Source organism: Bos grunniens, chromosome 17, assembly GCF_055505025.1.
Source record: "Bos grunniens cultivar Pamir isolate PY7600 chromosome 17, Bosgru_T2T1.0, whole genome shotgun sequence".
NCBI lineage: Eukaryota > Metazoa > Chordata > Mammalia > Artiodactyla > Bovidae > Bos > Bos grunniens.
The window spans coordinates 7,191,967-7,217,141 of NC_141181.1; the positions used below are offsets into that span (position 1 = coordinate 7,191,967).

At 35.6% G+C, this 25,175-nt stretch overlaps 1 protein-coding gene across 10 annotated transcripts in view; it reads left to right on the forward strand.

Annotated features, from left to right (window-relative positions):
* Nucleotides 1–25,175, forward strand: part of LRBA (LPS responsive beige-like anchor protein) — a 758,928-nt gene that overhangs the window by 198,694 nt on the left and 535,059 nt on the right. For 8 of the 10 annotated variants that reach the window (XM_086346372.1, XM_086346374.1, XM_086346378.1 and 5 more), the window contains exons 30-33: nt 626–756; nt 14,843–14,921; nt 16,925–17,058; nt 24,830–24,891. In XM_086346372.1, the coding sequence (XP_086202498.1) occupies nt 626–756; nt 14,843–14,921; nt 16,925–17,058; nt 24,830–24,891 (406 nt within the window). The remainder of the gene's footprint in view (nt 1–625; nt 757–14,842; nt 14,922–16,924; nt 17,059–24,829; nt 24,892–25,175) is intronic. The other 2 variants (XM_086346376.1, XM_086346377.1) reach the window with 1 other exon arrangement.

A 25,175-nucleotide genomic window follows, 5' to 3' on the forward strand; every position in this document is an offset into this window, starting at 1 on the left:
GTTTAAATAACACAGAGATGAACAAATTTGATTAGTTGATATTTTTACATCTAGCTTTTATATGTATGCATTATTTTTTCTTTGTAATATTATCACAAGATAGTCTTTGAGGGTTGAAAAGTAAAAATTTGATTGTATACATGTTTAAAAATTGTTGATGTCTGCATTTTCTTACTTTATACGATTTCTAAGGTTTTATCATTTCAACTTACTGGTGCTTTAAAATTCTTGTAGAAATCTGTTGAGTTTCCTGCTTTACTTCTGAGGTTAAGAAAAAGTTACCTCTCCACATGAATGCCATATTTCTTTTTTGTATATACCTTTGTTTATATTTTAAGTTGGATAATTAAAGATGATTTTAAATTTAAAGAATGTAGTAAATATAAGTTTAAATGTTAACATGTATTATTATATTTTCATAGAACATTATCTTGATTCTGAAAAGTAAAGAATAAATTAATGTGAATACTATTGAAGTGAGTCCTTGTTGAGAATATTTTCTAAATTGTACATGAAAATAGAGATAATATGGTAGAAAGAAATTGGTTTCCTATTTTGTGTTTTGAAATTTATGTAACTGTGTGATCTTCTATATTTTAAAATCTATTTATTTTCTTTATTACAGAAGTGTCATCGTTGCAACAAAAAAATCAGCAGTCTTACCTTCCACACTTACAGGTATACCTACCAATGCTGTTAGTGTGGTTTCTTCGGTAGATTCAGCTCAAGCCTCAGATGTGGGGGGAGAATCACCTGGTGAGTTTGTTACCAGTGATTACAACCAGAAAGTTCTTAATCTCATTTTAGCAAAGTTTAGGATTGTTGATTAAGTAAAAAGTTTTGTAAGGCATGTTTTAAATGAATATACTGTTGTAGTATGTTGTTGATTATTTAACAATTTTCTGAATAAATTTGAGTAATATGAAATAAGTTAAATCAAGGATTTCAGTACTTTTCCCACTTAAACATAGTAATGTATGATGATTTGGATGCCGCTGATTGGGTGGATGAATGAATGACAGATCTATTAAAATACTTTTTTCCTGTCCCTGCTCTTGAGATGTATATACGTAGAGTTAGTATAAGGAAGTTTTGGTGAAATTTGGTCTTTGAGTCTGGTTGTCAATTGCCAGATGTTCATGTGGTGTCCAGTACTTTGCTCTCTCTTGCACAGTGTCTGACTTAGATACTTGGGAAGGGAATGCTGCCTCCGAGTCATCATTCAGGTGTTAGTCTTGGTAGTTCAGTAACTCTCACTGCAGTTTGATTTTTGTCCCATCTCTCTTTCTATATTCCTTCCAAAGTCTTGGGTGCAAGACCTTAAATCCTAGCTGTTGATTAGAAACTTAGTGATAATACCAGGTGAACTTGAAGACTATGTGATAGTAAAAAGACCAAGTTATTGAGTAGGAAATGACAACCCACTCCAGTATTGTTGCCTGGAAAAGTTTGTGCACAGAGGAGCCTGGCAGGCTATAGTCCATGGGTAGCAAGGAGTCAACGCAAATGAGCAGCTGAGCATAGACAAACAAGGGCCCGCCTTAATCCTGGCTGATCGGATCTCAGAGTCCACAATCACAGGTACAAAGATTGTTTTTCTAAATACAGTCCTCTCTCTAGGTTCTGGGGCTTACAACTTGGGCATACCTTTGGGGCTGCTATTAAACCTGCTGCAGTGTATAAGGAAAAAAAAGACCAAGTTAAAACAAGGGGGACATTATTTCATGTAAATAGTATTTTTCTGGGGAGAAGGCAATGGCAACCTACTCCAGTACTCTTGCCTGGAAAATCCCATCGGAAGAGCTTTGTAGGTTGCAGTCCATGGGATCGCTAAGAGTCGGACATAACATGCTGTGTAATAGTAAATATTTGAAGTATGTATATATTTTTCATATATAAAAAGCAAGGAAATGTACACTGAAGCTACATTATTATTCCATGAATTACTGGAAATTTTGATTTTTGAAATTTTTAATTTTCCAAAAATTTATCCGTATTCCTATATTATTGGGCCTCCCTGGTGGCTTAAAGGGTAAAGCGTCCGCCTGCAATGCAGGAGACCCGGGTTCAGTCCCTGAGTCAGGAAGATCCCCTGGAGAAGGAAATGGCACCCCACTCCAGTTCTCTTGCCTGGAAAATCCCATGGACGGAGGAGCCTGGGAGGCTGCAGTCCATGGGGTCGTTAAGAGTCAGACACGACTGAGTGACTTCACTTCACATATTATTTTTATACTTAGGAAAGATAGTTGTTGAAGGAAAATGTTTACAAGGAAGCTAAAAGCTTCAATGGTAGTAGGCAGCCTTGTGCTGTCTCATTTTTTGTTTTATTAAAACATTTAAGCAAAGTAATAGATCTTATTTTTTAGATGTTTTAAGTTATAGGAATGGAAGATAGAGAGTTCCTGTATTATACCTTCTTAGTTTTACCCCCTCTTCATTCCTGTGTCATTAATATCTTGCAATAGTATTGTATATGTATATATTTTTTCATCATTCATTGTCTTAGTGAGAAACTATAAAGGAAAATAAGTATAGTACTCTAGTAGAATTTCCTTCTTCTTTATTGTTCCATTATACTGTGATGTGTTTTTTTTTTTTTTTTTGTATTTTGGAGAAGAAGCAATTTGGTGATCTATTTTGGACCAGTTAAACAAATTTCTGTTCTTTCACCTCTAAAGTTGACTCTTAAAAAGAGTCAACTGTGATTTTTCTAGACCAGCCCTCTGTTGGGAAAAAGGCAGATGTTACTAATATCTATGAAACTTTCTGCCGTCTTTTAAATTCAGTAGTATTAATTTCTTGTAACTTCCTGGACCATATGTAGTAAGTTCAGTATTTTCATCTTACTTTGAATACAGTGCCCTTTAATTTCAGTTTATGGAACAAATTAAATAGGATCTGAGTTTTAAAAATTTGTGCAGTCTTTGTCTGACTTATTTCAATAAAGATAGAAAAAGTGTTAAATAAAAAAAATAAATAATAGTGATACAAGGGAAAGAAAAAATTTCCTGCAGTCTTCAGAAGAGATAAATAGAAAGAAAGCTGATATATGGGTAATATTTAATATAAATAGAAAAAGGCTGAGTTATAGGTAATATTTGATAGAGAGGGGGCTCCCCAGGTGGCACAAGTGGTAAAGAATCCACCTGCCATGACCCCTGTGTCAGGAAGATCCCCTGGTGTAGGAAATGGCAACCCACTCCAGTATTCTTGCCTGGGAAAATCCCGTGGACAGAGCAGCGTGCTACAGTCAGTGGGGTTGCAAGGTGAGAACACACACGCTGGTTTGCTATTTAATATAAAACAGTATGATGGATTTTTTTCTGAAGCCATTTTCCAGTAATCATTATAATATAAAATACTCACCCTGAAGAACCATATGCAGAATTACAGAATAATTTTCTATCTTGAAGACTGTTGTAATTGTTGGATGTTACTGTTGTTCAGTTGCTAAATTGTGTTTGACTCTTTGCAATGCCATGGACTGCAAGCTTCCCTGTTCTTCACCATCTCCCAGAGTTTGCTCAGACTCATGTTCATTGACTTGGTGATGCCATCTGACCATGTCATCCTCTGTTGCCCCCTTCTCATTCTGCCCTCAGTCTCTCCCAGCATCAGGATCTTTTCCAGTGAGTCAGCTCTTCACATCAGGTGGCCAAAGTATTGGAGCTTCAGTATCAATCCTTTGAAGAAATATTTAGGGTTGATTTCCTTTAGGATTGACTGATTTGACCTTCATGCAGTCCAAGGGACTCTTGAGAGTCTTCTCCAGCACCACAATTAGACAGCATCAATTCTTCAGTGCTCAGTCTTCTTTATGGTCCAATTCTCTTTGACTGTACGGACCTTTGTTGGCTGATAGATGTCTCTGCTTTTTCATATGCTGTCTTAAGTTTGTCATAACTTTCCTTCCAAGGAGCAAGGGTCTTTTAATTTCATGGGTGCAGTCACCGTCCACAGTGATTTTGGAGCCCAAGAAAATAAAACCTGTCACTGCTTCCACTTTTTCGCCTTTTATTTGGCATAAAGTGATGGGAACAGATGTCATGGTGTTTTGAGTGTTGAGTTTTAAGCCAGCTTTTTCACTCTCCTCTTTCATCCTCATCACAAGGCTCTTTAGTTCCTCTTCACTTTCTGCCATTAGGGTGGTATCATCTGGATATATCTGAGCTTATTATTTCTCCCAGCAGGCTTGATTCCAACTTGTGCTTCATCTATCCTGGTATTCCACATGATGTACTCTGCATAGATGTTAAACAGATAAATACTTAAGGTGACAATATGTAGCCTTGATGTACTCCTTCCCCAATTTTGAACCAGTCTGTTGTTCCATGTTCAGTTCTAACTGTTGTTTCTTGGCCTTCATACAGATTTTTCAGCAGACAGTTAAGGCGGTCTGATGTCCCCATCTCTTTAAGAACTTTCCACAGTTTGTTGTGCTCCACACAGTCAAAGGCTTTAGTTAGTGAAGCACTCTGCATCCAGGTCATAATTTACCAGTTTCCCCCTGGTTGTTTAAATTTTGTATAGTTTATGTTGGTAGTATTTCCCAAATAGTTCCCACTGTCTTCAATTTGGAGTAGAATTTGTAGTAGTTTCGTTTTTCTCTCTAGCTCCCATTATTTAAAAAATTAATTCATTCTCTTTTAAGTCATCGTAAGTTGTTTTTATGATGGTGGTCTTTAGTTTTGTCACTTGTTTTGATATCTTTTCCCTCTTCCTTTGTCACTAGGCTCCTGTTGTCACTTAAGTGGTACGATTTTAGTTTGTTGCTTCTGTTCCATTCCATTGATTGCTGCCATGGATATTATTGCTTTGATAAGAAATCCTGTTTCTGACTCTCCTCAGTCAGTTCAGTTCAGTCACTCAGTCGTGTCCGACTCTTTGCGACCCCATGAATCGCAGCACGCCAGGCCTCCCTGTCCATCACCAACTCCCAGAGTTCACTCATCGAGTCGCTGATGCCATCCCGCCATCTCGTCCTCTGTTGTCCCCTCTCCCCCTGCCCCCAGTCCCTCCCAGCTACAGCCCTGCTTTTCATGCTTTTGCCTACCATACTTCCCTTGTAGTCTGTTCTCTTTTCACCTGGAATCCAATCAAATAAAGAGAGATTTCTGCTGTTAATAATTTTAGTTGATAGATTTTTTTTCTTTTTTTTTTTGGTAGATCTCTTGATTTAAGTTATTTGCCATTAAAAAGTAGGCTATATGCAGTATATTGAATCTTATTATCCTTCTGATTCAAACAGGATTTGGGGAAAATAATTTGTGGATGAATTGATTGTTATTGTGATTATGTGCTGGGCTGGGCAGTTTATTCTTGTAAATCTGAGCAAGTTAGATAATAGTCTTGGGTTTGATCAGGGATTATTTTCTTTATTTGAAAGTATAGTTAATATCTGTCCCTGTAGACAATAAACCTTTGTGCCGTAGGATGACTTCAGTTCTGAATTTTATAGTGAGTCAGCAACAAAAAATGAACTGTTCATATTGAATAATAGTTGTTGGTTAATAAAAATATGCTTGATAGTAGCTTAGCAAAATGGAAATTTCCTCGAAAGAAATCATGGGACTAGAAAACATAAAACATGAGTTTTGTACCAGAAAAGTTTTCTGGTACAAAAGTACCAGAAATTTTGATATCAGAATGAGATTGCTGTGTTTTATGTGTGGCACAATTAAAGAGAAACTGGGACTGGATCCCAGAAAAAGGATTGGAGCTTGTCAGCTTATGTGAGGTCAGAGCTTTTCTGTTAAAACGTTACCTCCAAAATAATTTTGTGAAAAATAAATTTTGTAAATAAATTTTAAAGCAGCGTACATTATTGAAATGATGATCAGTGTTCAAATTTCAGAGTTTGGTTTGAATAATATTTCTTAGCTCTTGTAGCATTTTATTAGCAAAAATGTTTAATATAATAATGACAGATGTTTCAAAGTAAGTTGTAAAATATTCATCAGAGAACAAAGTATACCCTTTGTGTATGCATATTTGTTTATAAAGAACACTGAAAGAGAAAACAGAGGTTTGTAGAAATATATCAAAATTTATCGATTTTCAGGTTACTCGTTAGTAAAGGTTTAATTGCCCAGACTGCATGTTAAGATGCAGTTACTCTTTATTCAAATATCCTGTGGTATTTTTCAAATGTATGTGATTGCAAAGCATAAATGATTAAAACAGAATTGAAGTAAGCCCAGTGAAGGATCTAAATGAATTGCTCTTAAGTTCTTTAAGTGCTGAGTCTGCTAATTTGCAAAATTCAATAATCATACCTTTATTAGAATATTAGGCTCTGTATTCTTTTTATCAGAGCCATGCATATTATTGATATGAATTAGAATGTTTATTTTTAATGTCGAAAGAAAATACTTGGTTCTTCACTTCATATGATGTTTGACCCAAGAGGCTTATCTTTACTTATTCAATAAAAGTTTCTTTTATTTAATGAAGAGTTTAAACTGGCATGTAGACTGTCCCTCCTTGAATAGGTCTGGAATGGGTGGGGAGGGAGAGAGGGAGAAAAGGAGAGAGGATGCAGTTGAAAAATACAGTGTTTAGGGATTAAATATTGGCATTTGTTTTAATGAGACTTTATTGCAAAGGACATTATTTATGTAGACCCTTAGGGACCTTGAATAAACAATTGGCTATTCTCTGGATAGATGCTAGACAGATGATCTATTTACATTTTCCTTTTTGTTCTTTTGAGTGTCTGGAAAAATGTCAGTTTAAAGGAGACAGTTTATCAGTGTAAGGGTAATGAAAAGATAAGTCAGTAGCATTTCACAGGTTGGAAGTAGCTTTTGAGTTTACATGTGTGATCACTTGTTGAAAATATTTTTATTGTTAAATTAGTTTAAAACTAATTTGTCATAAATTTATGACTAATCTGAGCTAAAAAATACAGAATGTATTTGGAAGTTACATTTTTATGTCTGGTAGGAATGAAGGACACCTGGTGTGAATTTTGTGTGTTTTTTTCCTTAAAACTGTTGCTGATTGATTCGTTTATCTTTCTCCATAATGTGTCTTCTTGTGATTTAAAAACTTTAGTTAAAGAAAATCCCTTTCTGCTATAGATCACAATAAAAAAATGTAGGTTTGAAAATTGACATTATTTCTAGGGTAGTATCAAGGAATTATTTTTGTTACTTTTTTTTTTTTTTGATCCCTCAATGCTCCTTGTCTTTTGCAAATTTTGATATATATTTCAGCTTATTAAAATCAGATTCAGTTTGGACAGTTAAAGCTAATGTTTTAAACTATTTTGTGAAGCTTGAGACTTTTTACTTTACATTTTCTTGAGACTTTTTACTTCTATTTCTATTTTTAACTAGATTGAACCTTATAATTCCTTTATGTCAACTTCAGAAAAGATCAAGAAAAGATGCCAATTAGTCCTTTTAGGGAAAATGTCCAACATACTCTTTATTTAAAGATGGTTTTTAAAAACTATCTCTAAAAACAGCTCAGAAATATTTCATTAATCACTGGTAGCAGAAGTCAGTGGCCAACCATGATTCAATGATCATATTGCTGTCAGGAATCTAGAAAATCGCAGGTATCATTAACTGAGTGTAATAACAGTGTTAGGTCTTTGAAGGACTTAATGAGCGTTATGTGAGAATAGAAGGATTGGCCCTGACAGAAATAAATATTTTCAATTTCACTTTATCTTGCCTTCCAGTTTGAAATTTTAATTTCAAAATACAAGACTGGAAATCATTTGGCAGTGAAAATATGGGAATTGATACATGTACTTTAAAAATTTAGTATGAAAAAAATGTGTACTTCATTTAAAAATCAATCCTATTCATTAAGATAGATTATATTTAATTTGTTAGTTTTTTATGTAATGATAGCTTGCTCTCTCTTGAGCCGGGTGGCGAGTATGGCAAGAAGGTCAGCAAGAAACTATAATCTTAATAAAAAGAAAAGTCAACTCTAATTATCAATGGAAGGGGAAGAAAATGTGTTGTGGAAAAGAGAGATTCACTCTGGATAAGTTTGTCTTGTAGGAGTATGCTCACTCTGAGAGCTGCTGCTAAGTCGCTTCAGTCATGTCCGACTCTGTGCAATCCCAGAGATGGCAGCCCACCAGGCTCCCCCATCCCTGGGATTCTCCAGGCAAGAACACTGGAGTGGATTGCCATTTCCTTCTCCAGTGCATGAAAGTGAAAAGTGAAAGTGAAGTCGCTCAGTCATGTCCGACTCCTAGCGACCCGACCCCATGGACTGCAGCCTACCAGACTCCTTTGTCCATGGGATTTTCCAGGCAAGAGTACTGGAGTGGGGTGCCATTGCCTTCTCCACACTCTGAGAGCTAGGCTGGGTAATTATCCAGAGGGTAACTGGGAAGATTGCTGAAGTACTCGCTCTCCAATAAAACAGTCCACATTTCCCAATGCTTCTGTTTGTCTGAGACCTGTAATCAGAACTGCTGATTATTGATCAGATTCTGCCTAAAGACCGATCATGTTTCTCAGAAGGTCATGTTATCCCAGATCTTTGCTGTTTCTTAATTAGTTAAATCTACAAAACCCCTGATTAGAGCCTGGCTTTGTTTATCTATAGCCAGAATTAACTTTGCCTTAGTTGAGTGAGCAAGCTGAATCAAAGTGCCTGGATAAATTGAAGTAATCCAGGAAATCTTGGGAATGGTGTGAGGCAGTGACAGGCTGTGGAGGACAGTGGCTAGATTTACCAAATGTTTTTGGCTCTTTGTTTTTTATACGAATCTGATAAATGAAACTGTTGGCAATCCACTTTTTATAGCAGTGAAATCTGGGATTGGGTTCTAGATTTTTCAAAAGAATTTACCTTTCATCTTAAGTTTGTATGGGGAAATTTGTAAAGGTACTTCATTTTATAAGCTTCATCTCATTTAAGTTACCTGTGCTTAATGTCACATGAATAATCATTGAAAAATTTGGGTGTCTTTTCAGCCTCAAGTACAGACTAAAGGGAAACATGATAACTTCCTTTCAATATTTTAAAGGTGGGCCTAGAATAGAAGAGTAGGAAGGGAAACTGTCACTCATTGTATGTTTACTGTGGTATAGGTTCTAATTACTTTAATCCTTGAAATAATTCTGTGACATGAGTATCACTGTTAATTTTTTAGATGAGGTAAGTAAAGCACAGAGAGCTTAAGTAACTTTGCCCAAGGTCACACAGTAAGTGACAGAATCCTTTCTGTTTTCCCTAAACTTTTATTCTATAACCTCTTAAGGGTAGCTGTTATCAAACAAACTGACCTTTTATTGATAGAGCTAGGATTCAATTTGAAAATGCTTTGGTTGTGGGTGGCTGATGAGTGGAATCATAAAGAACAAGATTCCAATAAAAATACTCAAAAGATCAGAACAGTCAATTATGTTTCCTGTCAATTGGAAAAAATATATTCAATTTTATTAATAAAGAGGTGGAAATTACTTTTTCTTTCTTTAGGGCAATTGGGCAATTTGACAGTGTATGAAAGTGAAAGTCACTCAGTTGTGTCCAACTCTTTGCGACCCCTTGGACTGTAGCCTTCAAGGCTCCTCTGTCCTTGGAATTCTTCAGGCAAGAATACTGGAGTAGGTAGCCTATCCCTTTCTCCAGGGGATCTTCCTGACCCAGAGATCAAATGGGGGTCTTCTGCTTTATAGGTGGATTCTTTACCAGCTGAACTACCAGGGAAGCCAGTGTGTATCAACAATTAAACTTTGGGCTTATTGACTTTAGGAAGTTACTTCAAGGATATAAAGGAGTGCGTATAGATTTATATAAGCACATACAAAACATTGTTTATTGTAAAATACTGGGAACAACCAAATGAGTGTCCCTGAATTTGAGTTGATCTGATATTTCCTCTTGATTAAAATCATTATATTTCTCTGCTAGAACTGTTCTGGGACAGAGAAGGAAAGAATCTGATCATATGGTGCACAATTTTGATTTGTTAAAATGGTTAAAATGCTTGACCGTGACCACTTTCATCACTTGATTAAAGTATAGCTGCCAGGTTTCTATATTGTAGAGTTGTGATTAATAAGTGTTTTGTCGAGATATACTTTGAAATTCTTTAAATATCCTATTTTCCAGATTGTTAATTTTATCAGCAGTCAGTTTTATCAGCATGGCTTCATGGCTTCCTGTTTTATTGGACATATTATAATCAGTTGCTGTTGTTATTTTCATGCTCAGATTGTCTTCATCTTGGTAGGTGCGAGTCCCTTTAAGCTGGCCCCTTTGCCACTGGGACATATCCTGTCATTCCTTGGACATTTCCTTGCCTTCTAGAAAACAAAAGTAGATGTTTCAAGTTCATTTTGTGCTTTTCTTCCACAGATACTAAACCAACTGTTTCTGCTTTGTCTGTATAGTGGGGTATAGTACTCACAAGCCAGGGTGCATACAGTTAGGTGTTAGATGCTCGCAGGTCCTCTCAGGGGTCAGGTTAGGGAGTGTACTATATAGATATGTATGTTAATGAGAGTATATGTTTTATATACAGGCATACCTTGGAGACCACTGCAATAAAGTGACTATCACAAAGTGAGTCACATGAATTTTTTGTTTCCCAGTGCATATAAAAGTTATTTACACTATCCTGTAGCATTATGTCTAAAAATACCATGTGTATACCTTAATTTAAAAATAACTTATTATTAAAAATGCTAACCATAACTGAAGCCTTCAGTCATAATGCTGCTGCTAAGTCACTTCAGTTGTGTCTGACTCTGTACGACCCCATAGACGGCAGCCTACCAGGCTCCCCCATCCCTGGGATTCTCCAGGCAAGAACACTGGAGTGGGTTGCCATTTCTTTCTCCAATGTGTGAAAGTGAAAAGTGAAAGTAAAGTCGCTCAGTCGTGTCCGACTCTTCGAGACCCCATGGACTGCAGCCCACCAGGCTCCTCTGTCCTTGGATTTTCCAGGCAAGAGTGCTGGAGTGGGGTGCCATTGCCTTCTCCATCAGTCATAATAGTTTTACAATAATAACATCAAAGATCACTGATCACAGCTCACGATAATAAATATAATAATAAAAAGGAAAAGTTTGAAATATGAGAAGCACCAAAATGTGGATGTTTAGATGTGATGTGAGCAAGTATCATTGGAAAAATGGTGTCCATACACTTGCTTGATGCAGAGTTGCCACAGATCTTCAATTTGTAAAAGAATGCAGTTATTGTGCTTCACTTTATTGTGGTTTTCAGATACAGTGTGGTTTAGAAATTTTTCTGAAAATTAAAAAACAATTTTTTTAAACAGATTGAAAGTATGTTGTAACTCTATGATGTCAAATGGATTTTTACGCACTGGGAAACCAAAAAATTTGTGTGACTTGCTTTGTTGTGATATTTACTTTATTGCCGTGGTATGGAATTGAACCCAAAATATCTCCAAGGTATACGTGTCCTCAGATGATATGCTTATATTTTACAAGTGTTTCTCCTCTAGTTTATATAATCTTGAGGTTGTAGATTGTCAAAACAGTGAATTCAGAGAGTTACTGCATTCCCCCTTCTTTAGTCATTTACCAAATTACAGACTCAATTCTGTTGCTTTCCTGATTTTATCCAGTTTTCTCACAATTAGGTCTCAACTTCTAGTTCACTACTTGTTAAGATACCTTTGTAAAATTCATTGATTTAAGAGATGTTATCATGTGGGAGAATGTGCATCTTACCAAGATGAAATAGATTGTTATGGAAAATAATTCTTACTTAGAGATTTCTTAAATTCTGTTTCTTTTAAATTTTGTTATGGAAAATAATTCTTACTTAGAGATTTCTTAAATTCTGTTTCTTTTAAAATGAGCCCACGATTCCTATCTTTTCTCTGATGACTTTGTCTAAAGTCTGTATCAGTGTCCTCCAATCAAGATCCTAGTAATAAACCTTTGTTTGAATAAATTAATTCAGTGAGGGAGAATGTAGACAATGAGGAAACTTGGGACATCTCCGGGAAAACGATTTATTAAAGGATTTGAGTTTGTATGTAAGTGTAGAGAACAGAGTCCGGAAGGATATGTTTCCAAACTGCGGCTAGTGGCTGCCTTTGGAAAAGGACTGGGACTAGGAGGGCTTGTACAGAACGTTTCTGAATTTAAAAATCAGGATGTATCCATGCATTGGGTAAATAAAATAATTGAAAAAAAAATGATAATTTGAGGTCAGGGTTATGGAAGTGGGCCTTTCTTCTGCATTAGGTACTGTCAGGAAGCATGGGTAATTCTATGATTTTAGATATCCTAATTAGGTCTTATCTAGAATCATGGAAGACTTGACAGAGCCTAAAACTCTAATTAGTAAAGAAATAGCAGTCTTTCATATTAGAATTCGGGATGTTTGACCATCTTTGTTATTTGCCTGGAGTTCATGTTTTGGTCTTTTGGGACATGATTACGGAGTGGTATTTTATGTTGGTTCATCATAGTCATGGCATGGCATTGTTTGATGTTGCTGTTTTATGAAATTGTTCATAGTCAGCAAAAGAAGACCATGACCTAGTTGTAGGTTCTAAGGCCAGCCCGTAACCACCCCAGGGCCTAGTTGACATTACAGCCAGCTCCCCAATGCCAAAGAGGCTGGTTTTCTACCTTCTCACCTATTTCTACCATCTTTCTTTCTGCATGCTAGATGGAAATTTCTTCTATTTCTCTCTTATCTTTCTGTCCACACCATTTTGTCTACTTTAGGTGTTTCTAGTGTGCCCACGCCTGAAGTTTTAAGAATGGATCAAAAGCAGCAGACCTCTGATAGTGCATCCTAATAGATTCCAGAATTCTTCAAGCCTCTCTTCCCTCCTTGTGTGTAAGCTTTGCATCTTTGTTTCATTTGCTTCAGTATGTCAGCTGCCTTTCTTGGTCTGTCCCTCTATAGAATTGTGATGGGATTTCAGTCTGCTCTAATACTAACTTGGCGTCCTTTGAAGACACTGTTTCTAGAAATGGAAATTTCACTTCCTGGACTGCCAATGCAAGCAAAATATGAGCGTCTCCTGCACGCGTCCCCTCCGTGCTGTTAGGATGCCCTCCCGGTGGAGTCCCAGGGACTCTTGTGACCCTTGTGTTGGAGAGTGGCATTGAACACCGCACTTGTCCTCTCTCCTCTTCTTTCACCCTGTTATCAATCTTAGGAAATGACCCTTCTGTTTCTTCAGGTCTTCTTCCTAGCTTAAATTAAATGCTTTTCTGTCTCATGTATTCTGATTCTTAAATGGGAACTTTATTTTTCCTCTACTTTTGTGAACTTTTTAGAACTCTTCAAGCCTCAGTAAATTACCATCCAAATTAGTCTTCTGGACTTTTTCAAACTTCCTATATCATGTATTGTCCATTCTTTGACTTTGTCAGAGTTGATTTCCTGGTATTTATTTTTCTCTTGCCAAGTAAAATTTATTAGCACAGTTATTTTTGTAAAACATAAAGAAGTTAGCTCTGTGTAGGGCAGGATATTGTGAACAGTTTGTACTCTAAGAGGGTGAGTTGGCCATTGAACAATACAGATAAACAAAAATAAGGATATCTGGGAGTGTTCATTGGAGAGCACAATTAGATCACATGATCGAAATTAACTTTATATAGTAGTTTGAACAAAGATAGGGACATAAAATTATAGGAAATGGAGAGGAAATTTATACCATATGGGAAGAATGACCTACTAAAATCTGGGAGATGGTTTGATTAAGGGAATGATTTTTGCAACTATAAGTTGAGAACCTTCTATTATGTTACTTTAGGTGTTTGAGAGAGATGAATGAAAAAGATGAGATCTCTGCTTTCAAAAAGATTAGTATACGAGGGAAAAGGACATTTAAAAAATCAGTTGAAATATAGTATGACAAATACAACATCAGGTTATGTCCTAATTACAGGGAGGACACCCAGGAGCGAGTCTATGCTCTGTTGCCATCACTTAAGAAAGATTTCTCAGTTGATCATTGCATAATGTTTGCTGAACTAGACTCAGAAGCGTTTAAAGTATAGAGCAGAAGTTATTTAGTGACTGCATACAGTTGTCATGGTAATGAGGCATACCTATTTAAGCTAAATTTGGAATTAGTAGTTTCTCCTTTATGCTTCAGTTTTAAGAAGTTTCTACTTGGGTATGTCTGTTGCTATTTGATGTTGAACTGAATGAATCATGATCCCAATTGAGTGATTCAGAATTTTCTGTTACTTCTTCAGCTGATGGTTTTAAAGACTCCTTTATGTGAGAATTATATATTAAATGATTCAAGAAAAACCTTGTTAATTGGTAGATTTTAATGTTATCCAAATTATGTTGTTGTTTAGTCTGTAAGTCATGTCTAGTTCTGTTATAACACCATGGATTGTAGCCTGCCAGGATCCTCTGTCCATGGGATTTCCCAGGCAAGAATACTGGAGAGTGTTGCTGTTTCCTTCTCCAAGGGATCTTCCCTACCCAGGGATCAATCCCACATCTCCAGCATTGCAGGCAGATTCTTTACCAAGGAGACACGAGGGAAGTCCCATCAAATTATAATAGGCATTAAAAATGTATGGGTGTGTGCATGCTCAGTCATGTTGGACTCTTTGCGGCCCCATGGACTGTAGCCCTCCAGACTCGTTTGTCCATGTGATTTTCCAGGCAAGAATACTGGAGTGGGTTGCCATTTCCTACTCCAGGGATCTTCCTGATGCAGGGATTGAACCTGCATCTCTTGTGTCTCCTGCATTGGCAGGCAGGTTCTTTACTAACTGTGCTCTCTGGCAAAATGCACTGGGAAAAATGCAATATAGTATTTTTTTTTGGTGATTTGGTATCAAGATACCTTTTTTGTTGAATTCTTGTTCATCCCATAAATGATTATTTTCTCTTATAGGTGGTAGATCATCTAATGCAAAATTACCTGCAGTTCCAACAGTTGGTTCAGTTCCACAAGACCAAGTTTCAAATATGAGGTATTCAAGCTATTAATTTGGATATTTGTGATTTATTCCTTTTGATAAGTCTTAAAATATCTAGCTATAATTTTTTTTAAAAATTACTTTTTAAAAAAAGATGACATTTAGAGGCTTGGGAATATTTTAGAATTTCTTTTCTGAAAGAAGATGAAGTGTAAAAGATTCCTGAGAATTAGCTATTTGGGATCAATAAATGCTGAATGGATAACAAATATTTAATTTCACAGGTAGTTAGTAACTAATGGCTTACATTTCATATGATTGTAGATTGAACATTTGGAATTCATTGTTCTTCTTCCCTAGAAATGCTGAAATAAGTTTATGTTGATATTGAATTATAGGTAGATTTTTACTGTCTGTTATCTTGTCTAGTTAGGAATATGTGTTTCAAGTTCTAATTTAGAAGGCTGTGAATGTATTTCACCACTAGAGCCTTTGTGGCTAGAGTCCTTGATATATGCCTTACCACAATTGGAAAATGCATAGCATTTTACAAATAAAGGTACTTGGGTGCTACAAGTGTAGGCTCATAGTTATGATATCATCCAGGGATAAGAGGCTCCATGAGATCAATAGAGAGAAATAGTATTATGTGGAACACCTGGGAAGAGGTGGTTGTTGACCACAGAAGTTTCCAGCAGCTTACCTGCTGATAATCTCAGTAGCATCTCTTGTTGCCAGTATAAATAGGAGTACTCTTTGTAGGAACAGTAAATACGTAGTGACTATGTGTATACATGTTTGGTTCATAGTTAGAAAATGAAATTCCTGAAATGCAGGGAACTTTTTTTTTTTTAACTCATTCAGTTCAGTCGCTCAGTCATGTCTGACTCTTTGCGACCCCATGAACTGCAGCACACCAGCCCTCCCTGTCCATCACCAATTCCCGGAGTTTACCCAAACTCACGTTCATCGAGTCGGTGATGCCATCCAACCGTCTCATCCTCTGTCGTCCCCTTCTCCTCCTGCCCTCAATCTTTCCCAGCATCAGGGTCTTTTCAAATGAGTCAGCTCTTCCCATCAGGTGGCCAAAGTACTGGAGTTTCAGCTTCAACATCAGTCCTTCCAGTGAACACTCAGGACTGATCTCCTTTAGGATGGACTGGTTGGATCTCCTTGCAGTTCAAGGGACTCTCAAGAGTCTTTTCCAACACCATAGTTCAAAAGCATCAATTCTTTGGCGCTCAGCTTTCTTTATAGTCCAACTCTCACATCCATACATGACTACTGGAAAAACCATAGCCTTGACTAGATGGACCTTTGTTGAGAAAGTAATGTCTCTCCTTTTTAATATGCTGTCTAGATTGGTCATTTAACTCATTAAATATGTATATATGTATATAGTTGGATATGGATCCAACCAAGTGCAGATTGAAAATATTGAAAGAAAAATTTCTAGAGAGTTCCAAAAAGCCAAACTTGAATTTGCCTCACGTTGGCAACTATGTATGTATGTGTATGTGTGTGGATATGTATCTATCTGTCTGTCTATATATATGCATAGTCATGGTCAATAGAAAATTAGATAAAAGATTGATAAAATTTGATAAAAATTTGATTAAAAATTTTCCATAAAGTTGCAAAAAGCAAAACTTGAATTTGCCTCGCATTGGCAACTATTTATTTATGTATGAACACATGTGAATATGAATGCATGTATATATGCATGGTCATGGTCAATAGAAAATCTGATAGAAGGTTGTTAAATTTTGATAAAAAAGTTTTTTTGGTTATCATGGGGCCAAAATCAAGCGCTCTCTACTAGCCAGTGAAGACTTCTAATAAAAGCTGATGTTTGGAATGGTTGTTCTCCAGGTTGTTTGTGTGGACTAGGGGTGGCAATGTGCAATAGGATAAAAATGGATACTCCAGGCAGAGGAATGATGTACATAGCAGTAGTGAGTCATTAGATGATTTTCAGTTTTTCACGTAATTTTACATTTTTACGGAAACTCACTTTAAAAATTAATCAACAATAATTAATAACATCTTTCCATTAGCATTACAGAGAGGCTCGAACATGCTTTGGAAAAGGCAGCTCCTCTTCTGCGAGAGATATTTGTAGATTTTGCACCTTTTCTTTCTCGGACACTTTTGGGTAGCCATGGACAGGAACTGCTTATAGAAGGAACAAGTAAGTCGTTTTCCTTTCTTCATGTATGTATTTAAATTTCAGGGTTTAAAACTGAAATGAATAATAAAAGAATCATGAGGTTTTAATGTTTTTGGCCTTTGACAAGGCTTCTCATGGAGTCTGTACCATCTTTTAAAGATTATGGCATGGCTGGTATTCTAATCTGTTCAAGGTTTTTTTAATCACTGATTTGAATGAGATTTGTATTCAGCAGGTTTCTTACTGTGTGTTTTGGGGAACAATAAAAGAAAACGTATTGAATGCAAAAAGTAAGAAATGTTTAATACATTAAAATTAACCATGAAAATTGAGAATTAGAGAGACTAATGTTAACAGCAATAAGTGGTGTATTTTTCCTGAGATTTTACCTGAATTTGAGATGTATATAAAAAACAGTGTATTGCCACATGTTATGAAATTGAGGAATGCATTTTTAGTCTTTATTAGTGGAGTTCTGTTTTACGAATAAGGAGAAAAAGCAGTAGTATTTTCTCTATCTTGCTTGTATCATACCTAGATTACTTGATCTTTTCTAGATAGATATCTTGTCAAACTAGATAGTGTGGAGAAGTAAATTGCTGTGCAGATTGGAAACCGTCCATTTTTGGAATGGATGGCGAGGTATTGGGGCTTTTCTTTTCTCTTTTTAAAGCATGAAGCGCTTGTCAGATTAAGTGTTTTCTAATATTCAAGAAGTTAACTCAACCAAGTGAAAGTTGACTTACCGTGAATTTCTCAGACAGTAGAAATCAGATCAATAGAGATCAACTTTTCAAACAATTAGATTTATTATTTGAGCTTAACAGACTGACTTCAAAACACCCATCTTCATTCCCATAACTAACATTTTATAAAGAAGAAGCTAGAGGACCTTCATCAATGATAATGTCAAATTAATCTTTTCATTCAAAAGTGTTTGTAGTATGTGTTCACTAAATCTGGCTTGTCTGTATCCAGGTTTGATGTTTTATGGATAAGACATATATTCTTGTAAAGCTGAATCATGGGAAAGCACAATTATCTGTACTCTACTATCTTTAAATATCAACTTACAGCTTTAGGTATCATGACTTTTTGTTGGGCAATCAGTTACTAGGTTATCTATGGAATTTCTTAAAACTTGTGAAAAAAAAAAACCCCCTCTTTTTATAGTAATAAGGATATAATGATAATGAAAGTTATAGATAGTTTAACAGTTCAAGATATCCTTATCTGAGTGTTAACTATGGGATATCAGCACTTTATTTGGCTCTTAAAACATCTATCTATAAGAAATAGTCATTAGCTAATGTAATAATTTCATCATCATCCATGCTGTAAATATGTATTGAGTTGGTGATGATTGATATCATTTCTATATAGTCAAGGAGTAGCATTGAATTTATGTGGGAAAAAAGTTCAAATTTTAGAAACATTGAACCAAATTTGGGATAGAAATTTACTCTATCTGATGAAGGATATAATTATTTAGCCAAGGACTGTTTGACCTAATGAAGTAATAAAATTTGAAAGGAAGTGAATTGATACATTGAAGGAATTCACCCTAATTTATGCTTCATATATCAAACTTTTATTCTATTAAAGTGATATGACAACTTGTTAATTATATTTCATTTTATAATGCTAAAATGAATGTATTAATTATAGCCTTTCAATATAGCAATACATTTTTGCTATTTAGTTGATCTTTGAATTTTATAATAGACCCAGCACAATAGGATCTTCTTAGATACTATGCTATGCTATGCTATGCTAAGTCACTTCAGTCGTGTCTGACTCTGTGTAAGCCCATAGACGGGAGCCCACCAGGCTCCCCCGTCCCTGGGATTCTCCAGGCAAGAATACTGGAGTGGGTTGCCATTTCCTCCTCCAATATATGAAAGTGAAAAGTGAAAGTGAAGTCGCTCAGTTGTATCCGACTTGTAGCGACCCCATGGACTTCGGCCTACCAGGCACCTCCATCCAAGGGATTTTCCAGGCAGGAGTACTGGAGTGGGGTGCCATAGCCTTCTCCGTCTAAGATACTCAGAAGTATTAAACTTGACAATTCTAGATCCTTGAACAAAATTTAATTTAGAATCAACTTGTTATTGATAAATTCTGATAATATGATAAAAAGGAAGATGATGTGCTTTTGATCATCTATAAAAAACTTGATCATTGCCTACTCACTGGGTTGTGTTCATAAAAATAACGAATAGATGTAAGAGTTTTATATAGCAAACAGATTTTAAGTTGTGAGGAATCCTTTGGGTGGTAGTTTTATGCACTGTAAAACAGAAAAGTTTTGAGGGAGAGGTTATTGAAGCATAATTCTGTTGAAAAAGTTTTGAACTAAAAAATTCAGTAGAAGGGATATCTCTGGTGGTCCAGCAGTTAAGACTCCATGCTTCCACTGCAGAGTTTGATCCCGGGTTGGAGAAGTAAGATCCCACATGCTGCGTGGTGCAGCCATTAAAAAAAAAAAAAAGGCAGGCGCCTTCAGTCCCTGTTGGTCACTAGCTGTGTGACCAGGTACTTGAATCCTTATTACTTTAAAATTTTTAAATTATTTTGATTAATAATTTTTAATAAACATTTAAAATATTTACAAAATATGAGTTGCAATATTTATAAAGTTACTACTGCTGACTACCCAGACCGTCTTTGTTTTGCCATAACTGTTAAATCCACCTCATTTTGTTTTCCTTTAGTCTTTAAAACAACCACAGACATCATGTAATTTCACCTCTAAATAATTAATAATTCATGTAAAAAAGATACTTTCTCACATAATCATAATTGCTTCTCTTATACCTAATAATATTAATAGTAATTCTATAATGTCCTTTAATACTCAGCCCATGTTCATCTTTATTTAAAAAGATATTTTTTATATAATTGATTTTCTTCCAGTTAAGATCCAAAAAAGTCATTTTTTTCATTTGATATGTCTCTTAAATCCATGCTAATGTCAAATAGTTTCCCAGTATTCCTTGGTTTTCATGTTATTGACTTGTTGAAGAAATAGGGTTGGTGGTTCTGTAGGATGTTAACATATTTTGGGACTCTGTGGCTATTCTTGCTGATGTCATTTAACAGTTTATCTAGTCTATGTGTTTTCTGATGGCTTGAAGTTTAATTAGATGTGATAATTCATGTTATATCATGCCTAGAGTCACATATTTTCTGATTGGCTCAATTTTAGTAGTATTAACCCCCTTTTTCAAGTAGTTATAACCCTTTGTAAGAATTGATGTTTATTACTTTTATTGTTTTTAAAGATGTCTTCCGAGAACAAAAAGATGATTACTTGTAAATAAAGTTTGTTCTATCTGACAGTTACCTTAAATGATTTCATTCGGCACTTTTTATAAATCTAAGATTCATTATGAACTTTTTGTGATCTTAATTTTCCTGTATGTTAAAACATTTTGCTAATTATCGTTACTCATCAGTTATTTCTAATTATGCTAAGGACTAAAACAATAAAAAACCAAGAATATTAGAACTGCTCCCAGCATCAGGGTGAACTAGGAAACCAAATCTTGGATCATTCTCTGTTTTCTTACTATGTTGCCAAAGTATTGCATTGTGTTTTAAGAAGATATAACTTGTTTTCTCAATTGGATTAAAAGCTGGTATTTAGGGATGGCCAAAATATCTTAGGTATCTACAGTACATCTGGGGCTTCTCCTGTGGCTCAGCTGGTAAAGAGGCCACCTGCATTGTGGGAGACCTGGGTTTGATCCCTGATTGGGAAGATCCCCTGGAGTAGGGAAAGGCTACCCACTCCAGTATTCTGGCTTGGTGAATTCCATGGACTGTTGTCCATGGGGTTGCAAAGAGTGGACAGGACTGAGTGACTTTCACTTTCACAGTACATCTGTATAGTTTATTTTTAGGATTAAAATTTCATGGGGTCACAATTAAGAAAAAATGGTATGAAATGCTATTTAGGCTCTTCAAAAATTATTGAGAAATATTGGTATAAAAGAAGTCTGTGGATACCAGCTTTGTATCTTATTTTTAGCTTTCACTGAATATAGTTAGTTAAGTCAGAATTTTCTGTTTTCTGTTCATAATGGTGAGGAGAAAAAAAATTGATAGGAGAAGACATTTTATAAGTACTGGACCATCTGTAGCTGAATTTGAAGAGCTAGGGAACAGTATTCATAATTTTTATCAAACTCAGTACTTCATTAGTACACAGTATATTTCTGTGGACAAAAAGGAAATTGATTTTCTCAGCATCATGTCATTCAACAGGAACAGTTTAATTCTGCAAAATCCATACAATGTTTTGTGACAAAAACCTGGATTATCTCATTTTGCTAAAAAGGCCTGTGACAGTGTTCATGCATTGTTGATTGTGCACTGCAGCTTGCTTGGTGCAATTTCTAAGTGAATGGCTACTGAAGTAGGTTTGTACACAAGGATGATCAGAAGGAAACATTCACGTAGAAGTGAAAAAATTCAATTGATTGATCATTCTAAATGGCGTTCATAATCTAAAGATGAAAATATTTTGGAATTCGAGAGGAGAGAAAGTGACCTTGCAAAATTCAGCCTTCCTGCTGCTGCTGCTGCTGCTGCTAAGTCGCTTCAGTCGTGTCTGACCCTCAGTGACCCCATGGACTGCAGCCCACCAGGCTCCTCTGTCCATGGGATTTTCCAGGCAAGAGTACTGGAGTGGGTTGTCAACCTTTCCTGCTGCTGCTGCTGCTAAGTCGCTTCAGTCGTGTCCGACCCTCAGTGACCCCATGGACTGCAGCCCACCAGGCTCCTCCGTCCATGGGATTTTCCAGGCAAAAGAGTACCGGAGTGTCAACCTTCCTAGACTATTGCATTTGACAGTGTTAGTTCAAAAAGGAGGGCCAGAGGAAACAAAAGATAAAACATATTACTTAAATGCAGGGGAAAAAAGGACCAGAATTAATAATAAAGTTGCATCTATTAGAAGTTTATTTGAAATTTAGAATTAATATTTATAAGATGAATATCATGTTTACAGATTCATGGGGAACAGTTAATTGTATCCAAGTTATAGGCAAGTACTTTCAAAACCTGGAAAACGGGGAAAACCTGATTTTTTGCCGAAATTATTATTAAAACTTCTAGTAATGTTTATGCCATCCCTTTATATTTGTGTAGATTAAAGTGACTTAAGATAAATAAAGGAAAAAACTGGGTTCTTACATTCCAGATGGCAAATGGTCATACCTGTTTTTCATGGTATACATGAGAGTTTAGATATCTCAGTGGGTTCAGATACTGATAGCTTAATATCTGATAATTCATTTAATGTTTCTGAGTTAGTAAGGAAAACAGTGGTAATAGAGGTGGAGAAACTGCAGTGGTCTTTGGTCATGAAACACCCAAAGAGTATAAAACTCTTGGCTTTGGTATTCTTAATTTGTCTTCTTTTGAAGAGACTACAATTCCTTATCAGTGAAAAGTCAAAAACAAAACCAGGCACACTGAACCCTAGGGTCAGATTATGAGTCTGGTCAGATCTCTGAACCTACAGTACCTTGTTCACCTTCTGCTAATTGGGGCAGTAGTAGAATTTGTCTGTATAAAGTGAAAATTGATAACTTCTGCAGCAACTTACAACTTCACCTAAGGGCTGTTTGAAGGCCTTCCTTTGGATAATTCTTGGAGTCTGAATGTAAATCTGAAGACAGATTTGCTGCTTTATAAGTCATTTCTTGCCTTTTCATCCATGCAGCCAGTGTCACAGAAAGGTAAAAATTCAGATCAAAAAGAGATACGATTAAGTTTTACAATCTGAAACCAAGTCCCTTATTGAGATGATTTCATATTTATTTACTCCCATGGTTTTATATTTGTGTTTGCGGTATTGATCCCCTTTGGGCATTTAAGTTATTGAAGGTCAAATGTAAATGCTCTTTTGTCTTCTGAAGCCATTTCTCATTTAAAATTTAACACACCATCCACTCTGGCCCCCTGCCTGTCCTTTAGAATCCAGAAAACCTCACTCCAAAAAACACACGAATTGTTCTAATCAAATTATGAAATATTGTTTGACAGCTTAACTATCTTTGAATATTCAACTCCACTGATATGTGGTTGTATTACACTGCTTCTGGTTTTCTAATCTTATTGAGCAATAAAACTGAAATAAGTAATTTTTTGAAAGTATATATCCTACCATACGCTGTAGAGAGACAAAACAACCTGTAAGTCGTTCTAACTTTGGATGACCCAAGTTCCTTTTAATCATTATGGTTCACTGTTTTAGTGGCTATCAAAGGCTGAGCTAGATCAGGGCCCAAATGCTTTGCAATGAAAGGAAAGTTGGTAGGAAATCTGGTTCCTCTAGGACAGAGCAATAAGGAATAATGACCTAATTGTAGAAAGACCTAAATTTACTTGCTGAAAGTAGTGGCTTTTGAAGTTGAAATATATGAAACTTCCTTTCATGTTTTCTGAAAAGTGACAGGTTTTCAGACCAATAAAGACTACACCAGTAATAAGAGTATTGCTGTGCCTTTCGTTTTGGCCTTGGCATTAGCCTGAGGGCATATGCTCATCTCAGCTCTATAGAAACTACAGTTTAGTCTAGTTAAATGTCTTGCTTGTTTAATGCAACATGTAGATATTCTGTAGCTAACTATTACCATCATCTCTGTGTTACACATTTACACATTTTTTCAGATGTGGAGAAAAATGTGTCTGCCTTTTCTAAAAAGTGAAGGGAGTGAACAACCTGTTGAACTTGAATGCTGCTTGTAAGGCTACAGAGTGCCAGCATGTGCCATCAGCAGACATGAGGCATTATGACTAAAAGTAGGAAGGAGAAGGAACCACAGAGCGAAAAGATTAAACAAGGGGAGTAGGATGGAATAGGATGCCCATAAGAACTTGGTTAGATAGAAATAAGGTAATTGTGTGGTGTGTGTAAGGGCCATGGGAATTATTTCAGTTGTTATACTTAAATTAATTTGAACTTAAACTTATGTTTGCTTAGAAAAATATAGAATAAAAAATTATAATTTTTCTAGTTATTACTAGCATGATACAGTTATTTAGTGCTTTTATTTGTTGACATTGCTTTTATAAGATATTGGTTGTAAAATGTTTTTTGGACTAATCTTACTATTAATCAGAACTAAAGAATTGTTTAGATATATATTAAGTATATAAAGTTCCTTCCTGAGATAGTTTTGGTGAACTTGAAACATAAATGAGAAAATGTACGTGAATTTATTTATTAAAAAAAAATCAAGAGTGTATAACAGACAATGGCCTGCATTTCTGTTAAGGTTTAGAGTGAGGTCACAGGTCAAGGTACTAATAAGAGTGTTTGGGATGTCTGCTGCCATGAAACAAAATGGAAACTTGATTGATAGCTGGAGGGTTGAAGGGAGAGAGTGTGGTGGAGAAAGCAAAGGTCAGGGAGCCATTTCCCTTCTCTGCATGTATAACAATCAGCTCTCTCCAAAACAAAATTTAGATGATATTAGTCAATACGGCATATGTGGTGCACATTTCCATGAGTATTGTGCAGTGTCATTGTATATGAAGTGGTAATAAATGTTTTAGTTATTTGAAAGCCAAAATGAAATTGGCTACAAAAGATTGTGGTGTTTTTGATGCCAAATTTAAAGTAATCACAGAATGTTTTGTTTACTCATTAAATATGTATAGGTTTGGTTCTTAGCAATATGTTAAATTTTATTTTAAAAACCAATTTGGGCAAAGTTGTGTAAGAAATAATCCCTCGTTTGTTTTTTATAAAATTAAAAACAAATTCTCTTTAATATAGGTCTGGTTTGCATGAAGTCTAGTAGTTCAGTTGTGGAGTTGGTTATGCTACTGTGTTCTCAGGTGAGTGACAAGAATAAATGCTGAATTAAGTAAATTCTCAAACGAATTCATTTTGCAAAAAAGTTAAAATTGTTGATTAGAAGTTTTTTCTATAATTGAGTTTTGAGTTTGCAGTTTTAAAATAATTTCTTTGTATTGCAAAAGGATTACTTCTTGTGTTTGTTACTAAGAGATAATTTGAAGTATGTGCTGAGAGGAATTGTATAGGTAAGTGAGAAACAGAGGTTTTTCAAGCCACATTTAAAAATGCTCAGATCAAATGATTTTTAGATGTCAAAATTTCT